This window comes from Vombatus ursinus, unplaced genomic scaffold, assembly GCF_900497805.2.
Source record: "Vombatus ursinus unplaced genomic scaffold, bare-nosed wombat genome assembly UNPS02010822.1, whole genome shotgun sequence".
NCBI classification, from domain to species: domain Eukaryota; kingdom Metazoa; phylum Chordata; class Mammalia; order Diprotodontia; family Vombatidae; genus Vombatus; species Vombatus ursinus.
This window is the reverse complement of record NW_020950600.1, coordinates 2,165,120-2,173,465: the sequence shown is the minus strand read 5'-3', so window position 1 is coordinate 2,173,465 and position 8,346 is coordinate 2,165,120. Positions and strand designations below refer to the sequence as shown.

Here is an 8,346-nt window from a genome sequence, read left to right as displayed (position 1 = left end):
AGAGAGAGAGAGAGAGAGAGAGAGAGAGAGAGAGAGAGAGAGAGAGAAACAGACAGAGAGGCAGACAGAGAGAGAGACAGACACAGACAGAGAGAGAGAGAGACAGATACAAATACAGATACAGAGAGACAGATTCCAGGCAGGCCCCCTCACTCTCACCCACCTCCATCTCTCCATTCTTCCCTCCCATTCCATATGATCCCACATTACCCTTTCCACCTGATGCTCACCATAAGTCCCTCCACTATCCCAAAATTATCATGGATGACCTTGGCTATGGGGGCCAGGCAATTGGTGGTACAGGAGGCATTACTAGAACAGAGAAGGATGAAGTAGAGTGGGGTGGGGAAAGACATCAGAATCTATGGCTTTGACAAAACTAAATGTGGGTGGAGAATGGCTAAAGAAGTTGTAGTATGTAAATGTAAGAGGATGTCATTGCCTCATAAGAAATGATGACTATGACGAATTCAGAGAAACATGAGAGGATTTATATAAACTGATGCAAAATGTGTACAGTAAGCAGAACCAGGAAAACCATATATATATATATATATATATATATATATATATATGGACTACAGCGATGTAAATGGAAAGAGCTTCTCTTGAACAAATGAAACTGAACATGAATTATAATGACCCCAAAGAAGTAGGTGAAAGTGTATCTTTGTCCCTTTTTTGTAGAGGTGAGGAGCTAAAGATAGGGAACATTATATGTACCGTTAGACTAGGTTGACATGTTGGTTAGTTGTGCTGAACTTTTTCTTTTGCTCTTCATTTTTTTTTCTTAATTACAAGGAATGAATCACTTGGGGATAGGGATATGTTCAGAAATGAAGATTATGTCGAAACAAAATATATCAATAGAAATAAAATCTTCAAAAGCAACAAAGAGGGACAAGCTTTAGGGGATGGCTCAAGATGCCAAGGTCGGAAGGACCATATCAGAAGCATAGCCACTGGAAAAGCCCCACCCAGATCACCCAGTTACCTGACAACAGTCATGCTGTTGGGGTTATAGGTGTTCTCATTAACACCCATGACAAACATGGGAGCGTCAGGGGAGGGAGCAGAGATCACCACTCGACGAGCTCCAGCCTTGATGTGGGCCTAGTGGAGAGGCCAGTATAATTATCATGCCCACATTCCAGAGGACCCCCCCAACCTCAACATCTGGTTCGGAGCCCCCTCATTCACTCCACATGCCCTTTTTCTCACCGAGGCTTTTGCTGTCGTGAGGTTCAATCCAGTGGATTCTACCACATACAAGGCTCCAGCAGTCTTCCAGGGGATTTCTTCAGGTCGCATGCTAGGGGAAGGGGAGGAGAATATTCCATGAACCCCTGGTTCCACCCTTCCCCTCCAATACCATTAATTTTCTTTCTTCTATAACCCTATTACTTCTCTTGCCCAGTTCCCTTGTCTGGAGCCATGAAGGATCAATCAAAACCCCCACCCAAGTTGCACACACCATTTTCTGACGTCTTTGTTTCCCTTCCTTCAAAAATCTAGCTCAGCTCATTCCTGATTAGAAGCCTCCCTGGTTAACTGTGTTGGAGCCAGCAGTTAAGAGTGCTAGAATTAAAATCGGAAAGTCCTGAGTTTCAAATCCTGCCTCAGACACTTACTACTTGGGTGGACCCCTGGGGCAAATCACTTAACCTGAGTCTCAGGTATCCATCTGTAAAATGGAGATAATTACAGCTAATGTCTTCCTCTCTGCATGCTTCTTATATGTACCTATCTATGCCCACAGGCAGCTATGTGGTGCAGTGGATAGAGTGTCAGGCCTGAAATCAGGAAGGCTCATCTCCTGAGTTCAAATCTGGCCCCAGACATTTCCTAACTGTGTGATCCTGGGCAAGTCATTTCACCCCGTTAGCTTCAGTTTATTTTTCAGCCATCTCTGACTCTTCATGACTCCATATGAAGTTTTTTTTTTTTTGTTTTTTGGCAAAGACACTGGAAGAATTGGCTATTTCCTTCTCCAGCTCATTTTATAGATGAGGAAACAGAGGCAGACAAGGTTAAGTGACTTGCCCAGGGTCACACAACTAGTAAGTATCTGAGGCCAGATTTGAACTCAGGAAGATGAATCTTCTTGACTCCAGGCCCAGCACTTTATCCACTATGGTGCCACCAAATGAGCTGGCATGGTTACCTGGAACATAGCAAATGCTTAATAAAAAAACTTGTTGATTGATTTATTAGCCTATGTTCCATTGGCAGTACAGGAGAATGATCATTTCTGTCATTTAGAGGCCATTAGGGCTGAAAAGACCATTAGGGCTCATCTAAGATCTCTAAGATCTTTGACTTGGCTAAGAATTAGATGCGACAGGTCAAAATCCTAGAAGGTCAGATTTTTGACTCAATGTAAGAAATGGCTTTGAAACAATGAAGGGAGTCCAAAAGTGAAATGGGCTGCCTTGGGAGATGCTGGATGCCCCTTTCAATAGGGTACCTCATATTGGCTATATTGTAGAAAGGATCTCAGGTAGACATGGGTTAGACTAGGTGGCCATGCACGTCCCTCTTCACCCTTAAATGGTGTGAGTAACAGATCCACTCTCTTGATTTGAACTTAAATGGCCCAGGGATCCGATGGCTTACCAAACATCACACAGAATCATAGCTGAGCTGGGATTCCTTGGGAGTCCAGTGCTGAAAAGTTTCTAAAAGTTGTTTGTAATCTCTACTAAACTATAAACCCCTTGATGCCATGTCTTTGTTTTAGCTGTCCCTTGCTCTGTATTCCAGGAAAGCTCTTCAGATGGTAAACTTGGTAACTGGCCCTGATTTCCCCACACCTATCTTCCCACTTTGCTCCCATTCAAATCTTCCTGTGGGGGGGGGCAGAGCCAAGATGGCGGAGGGAAAGCAGTGACTGTCTTGAACTCTCTCCCAAAGCCCTCCAAATACCTTAAAAAATGACTCTAAACAAATTCTAAAGCAGCAGAACCCACAAAAAGACAGAGTGAAACAAATTTCCAGTCAAAGACAGCCTGGATGGTTGATTGGAAAGGTATATCGCACCGGGCGGGGAGAGGAGCACAGTTTGGCATGGGTGCACAGGCCACAGCGACCCTGGAGCAGGCCTCAGAGGACTGAATTGAGGGCAGCTGTGACGGTTTCCAGACTTCTCAACCCCTGAATGCCAAAGACAACTTAGAAGGTCAGTGGGAAAAGTCTGTGACTGCAGCGAGAGAGAGGAGCTAGGTCTCAGCCACAAGTCTCGAGCTCCACCTGGGGCAGCGACTGTTTCCTGAGCTTCCAGCCCACAGACTGAGGGGGAATCAAGTGCCTGATCAGAGGGGGATTTCAATGATCTCTTTGCCAGTGCTGAGTCAGGAATCCCTTGCTTTACGGGTGCTTGGATCTGGGTCACAGTTCTGAGGGGCGGTCCTGGGGCTAGGAGGAATGCTGGTGTGGTAAAGCTTGTTGTGGCTGTGGAGAGGAAACACCTCGCCCCTTATCATAGCACCTTGGAAGATCTGAAAATTTACAGGTCCCTAGAAGTACCTCTGAAAACAGCTGTACAAACCCCCGAAACTTGGGACAGTACACTCTTTACATTGGAAGCAGACTTTTACCTTAACAAAGAGTTTAAAACTCAAGTAATTGGCCAGGATCATGAGTAAGCAGCACAAAAAGAGTCAGACTATATTATCTTACTTTGGTGACAAAGAAGATCAAAATATACAACCAGAAGAAGACAACAAAGCCAAAGCTCCTACATCCAAAGCCTCCAAGAAAAATATAAATCAGTCCCAGGCCTTGGAAGAGCTCAAAAGGGATTTTGAGAAGCAAGTAAGAGAAGTAGAGGAAAAAGTGAGAGTGATGCAATAAAATCATGAAAAACAAATCTTCCTGTGGCTAGCCCCCAGAGGAAATGTCTTACCACTGGAAGACACTGATCTCCTGTTTGTTTACCACCAACTTTCCATCCTTAACTTCAACAGTACCGAAGAATGGACCATGAGTGGAGTCATACTTGAACATGTATTCCTTAGGGAAAGAGAAAGGGGAGGGGCAGTGCTGAGGGCAGGGAGAAGCATCCTCAGGAGACCTCACTCCCGTGCGTGGGCAGGTGAGACTTGGGGCTTCCTCCTTCTTCCCGTCCCCAGGACCTTTCCTTACCATGTAGTTGACATCAATGAATGGATCATTTACTGCAACAACTTTTATTCCTTTCTTTATGCAGGCTCGAAGCACCAGACGCCCAATACGTCCGAATCTGATGCAGGATGAAAGAGTCAGATGCGGTCAAGAGCCCACCACCCACCAATCCCTATCAAAATTAGCAGGGTGTGTGTGTGTAGGAGATTAAAATGTAAAGGCTTAAGAAAGGTTGACTAATTAAGAAAGGGTATTGGAAGTGGTTGGGGGTTGGGGGAACCTGGATATGGTGCTCTTGGTTTTAAGAAGAAGGAAATTCAGGAAGATTTTTTTTAGGGTGTGGAATGATAGGAGGAGTGGGGGAAGAGGAAGATGGGTTTATATATAGTACAATTTTCCTCTTATACTCAACTCAGAAGGGAACTCTCAGGGAAGCCTGAGGTCATATGGCTTCAGTATGGAGGGAGCAAATCAGAAAGGGAGATTTACCCATTGATGCCCACTGTTAACCCAGAACTTCCACATATTGCTCTGGAAGAGGCTTGGCCAAGGGATGCTGGTCCAGTCCTGCCTGAAACTGATGCTGCAGTTGTTTCTGTTTTGGTTTGCTGTGATTTGCCACCTGCTCATTTTGGATGAGATGAAGGGGAGACAGACAGATAGACACACACGCACACACACACACACACACACACAGAAAAGACAGAAGCCTTCATTAGGTTGCTCTTTATGGACAGAGCTCACTTCCACATTGTGAGAAGGGATACAACAAACACGAGAAATAATTTCAGCCTTGGAAGAACAAACAAGGTGGTTGAAGTGACCAGTTAGACAGATGTGAAAGACAGTGCCAGCTAATGTGATGTCACTTCATACTTGTAGTTGGCATTCTTGGTGACACACTCTTTTTCCTCTCTTGATATCACTAAATACAAAATTATGTGGTCAAGTTCAAATAGCACATAAGTGCTGGATGGCATAGAATTGAAGACTATATCCTGGAGAAGAAGAACTTGTAGGCACTTTCTTTTTTTTTTTTTTGCATCACTACAGTTTCTCCCAGAATCCCTCCTCCCTTCCCAAAGAGCCTTTAATCCCATGTAACAAATAATATTTTTAAAGTAAAAAAAAAAGAAAAGAAAAAAGGAAAAAGTTATTGTAACATCAATCGATTGAAAAATTCTCAAAAACATGTGCAATGTGCAACACTTGTGAACCTCCCACCTCTACAAAGGGGTGGGTGGGAGTGTCTTCTCATATCTCCTCTTGTGAGCCATGCTTGTTCTTTATAATTTTGCAACATTCAATTTGAGGTGGTGGTGGTGGTGGTGGTCAGTTGGTTTTTTCCATTTACATCATCGTAGTTATTTAATGTATTGTTCTCTTGGCTCTCCTTACTTCACTATGCATCAGTTCACATAGATCTTCCAATGCTTCTCTGTATTCACCAGTCATCATTTCTTTCAGCACAGTAATATTATCCTATTACATTACCACCATTTTTTTAGCCTTTCCCCAATCAATGAGCATTTACTTTGTTTCCAATTCTTTGTTATCACAAAAAAATGCTGCTAGAAATTTTAGTGCACATGAGGACTTTGTTTTTACCATTGACCTCTTTGCTGCTTAAGTCCAGTAATGGCATTTCTGAGTCAAAGGATGTGGACATTTTTACTAATTAATTCCAAATTGTAGTCATCTACTTTCAAGGATTGGTGAAAAGAAGTCAAGAAGACAATTATTATGGTGGGGAAGGTGGAACAAAATTGTGTGAAGGACATGTGAGCAGATTAGCTGGGCTTTTAACAGTGGGGATGGATATGGAGGAAACCAAAGTGTCTAATATATGAATGTGGGAGTGACACCAAGGACTAGAGAGCTTGGAGGGCTTTGTGTTTGTGTGACAAGACAAAGAGGTCAAGTCTTGCAAATGCCAGTTTAATAGAATTATTCCTCCATGCAGCAAAAAGAGCAATGAAGGTGGGATCAGAAGACTTGGCCTCAAATTCTGGAGCAGCTGGTTGATTTCTCAGGGTGCCTGTTTGTGAAATGAGGGGTCTAGATGCTCTAGATGACATTGAAGATTTCATTCTCACCATTCCTTTTAAACTTCCACAGTCCTAGTGAACCCAAGGTTCTGACAGGAGGATGGTATCAAAGGGAAAAGATAGAGATGGGGACTGGAACTCAGGGGTCCTGAGATGGGACTTTGTCTTTGCTAGTCTTAATATGAAACATCTGATAGATATAGCCCGAGTTGTCTTAGTGACAATAAATGTTAATAAGCAATGATAATAGTTTTCTAGTCATGGCAATTCAATAGTTGCTAGTGACTATGAGTGTCTTTATCCTTTTCAGAAAAGTTTAGTGGTCTTTCTCTCTGGGGCTGTTTCCTATTCCTTTAAATAGGGGCAATTGTTATCCCTTTCCCCTACCTCCTGGCTCTGGGAATAGGACTTGAAGGCACAAGTTAAGAGCCTTTTCATGGGAAAGACCCAATCCAAAACCTACATTCCCCCTCCCTCCCCACCCCCAAACCAGGTTCCTGGGGAAAGCAGGACTACCCCAGGGCCTGGAAGATTAGTACCATGGACAGCAGAGAAGGAGCACTAGGAAGAATAGTTGCTAGGGTTAGGGATGTAATCCCAGCCTTTGAGGGTGGAGGACCAGTGTGTCATTATTATAAATAACTGTTCAAAGAAGGGAAGGATTCTATCCAGTTCTGGCTGTCAACTTTAGCATCTTCAAAATCTTTCCAGATAAGGAGCCTAGCTAGTCAAACTCCCATCATGGGGAACATGTTGCTGATGACTTTCTGTTCTCCCCAATTTCCCCAACAGTTCTTCTTACACAAAGAGGAAAGAGGCCGCCTGAACCCCTTCATTTTACAGATGAGGAGACTAAGGCCTAGGGAGGAAGTTAAGTGACTTTGCCTTGGGTCAGCATCAGAAAGGTAGACTGTGAACACCACAGAGCCTAGGATCCTACAGTCAGTGTTGTCTGTTCGCTGTATTAGCATCTCCTCTCTCTCTCTCTCTCTCTCTCTCTCTCTCTCTCTCTCTCTCCAAACTTCCCCTTCCCTCCATCCCTTTCCTTACACACATCCCATTCTCCAAATTTCGGCTTCCCTTGAAGCCTCACTCCCGTGCTAATTACGACACCTTTGATGCCCCCTCTCCTTCTTCCCCAGGCTTTTTTTTTTTTCTCGAAGGGAAGGGGCGTCTCTCCTCCAAGGATCGCCTGCGGCGTGACTTCAGCCTGAAGGTCGCCCCTGTAAGACCTCGACCTACCGGAGCAGATGAGCCGGGAAGGAAGGTCTGGCCACGCCTCGGGGAGGAGGCACGTGGTGTCTGCCGGAACCCCCCCCTTGGACCTCCAGGGCGCCGGGAGGCTCGCTCAGAGCAGGCCGACTGTACCTTTCCCGGATCAGTGGGGCAGTGACCTGGGCGTCAGGGGGCGTGCAAGACCCCGCAGGTGAATCCGGTCTACGCCCCCTTGTCCTGTTCGAGGTGACTCACCGTGTCGCAGCAGCTGGACCACGGTGACATTGGTGATGATGACGTCTGGTTTCAGCATGGCCTTAGCGTCTCACGGCCTCTCAAATTCTCATGGCCCGCTTCCACCTTGCGTCGCCGCTGCGATGTTACTGAGGCTTCCCGCTGCCCAGCTTCCTGGGCTCTTAGAGGTCTCGCTGTGTCGTCACAGTGCCCTTTCCCTTTGAGCAGCACCCTGACCTCACAGAAGAAGGCACCCACTAGGGCGGGGGAGATCTGAGGCAGAGCCAGCCTCTCGTCTTGTCTCTTCTTCCCCCTAAAAGACCAAATATTACCCGCGGTCTATGCTAAGCACACGCTGGACTCACACAGAAGGAAGGCTGAGCCTCGTCTACACCCAGCAGGAGAATGTGGTGACCGGGAAGAGTCTCCGTCCAGGCACAAAAGCACCTCCTCGCTGTAACCTTGCCCTCTGAGGTGGGCAATGCTGTGCTTAGGTGGAGGCCCGCCCTTCTTCCCAGCCACCTATGATTTGGTGGTGAGTGTCCAGGAAGGGAAGGGAATTTATTAAGCACTACTATATGCCAGGCACTGTGCTAAACACTTGACAAATACTGTCTCCTTTGATCAAGGTTAGAAAATAGATTGGTCATCAAGGATAGGAGAAATGGTAGTAGGGAACCGATTTTCCTAATTGGGTTAATATAACCATAAAAATATTATCCAAGGC

The 8,346-nt window shown here is 45.4% G+C and overlaps 1 protein-coding gene across 1 annotated transcript in view; it reads right to left on the bottom strand.

Moving 5' to 3' along the window:
* GAPDHS (glyceraldehyde-3-phosphate dehydrogenase, spermatogenic) overlaps positions 1–7,698 on the bottom strand; it is a 9,772-nt gene extending 2,074 nt beyond the window's left edge. Inside the window, exons 1-7 of the mRNA XM_027855311.1 lie at positions 7,641–7,698; positions 4,612–4,744; positions 4,144–4,240; positions 3,905–4,011; positions 1,222–1,312; positions 995–1,113; positions 231–312 (exon numbers count right to left, since the gene is read on the bottom strand). Coding sequence (XP_027711112.1) covers positions 231–312; positions 995–1,113; positions 1,222–1,312; positions 3,905–4,011; positions 4,144–4,240; positions 4,612–4,744; positions 7,641–7,698 — 687 coding nt within the window. The remainder of the gene's footprint in view (positions 1–230; positions 313–994; positions 1,114–1,221; positions 1,313–3,904; positions 4,012–4,143; positions 4,241–4,611; positions 4,745–7,640) is intronic.
* Positions 7,699–8,346: the final 648 nt, after the last annotated feature.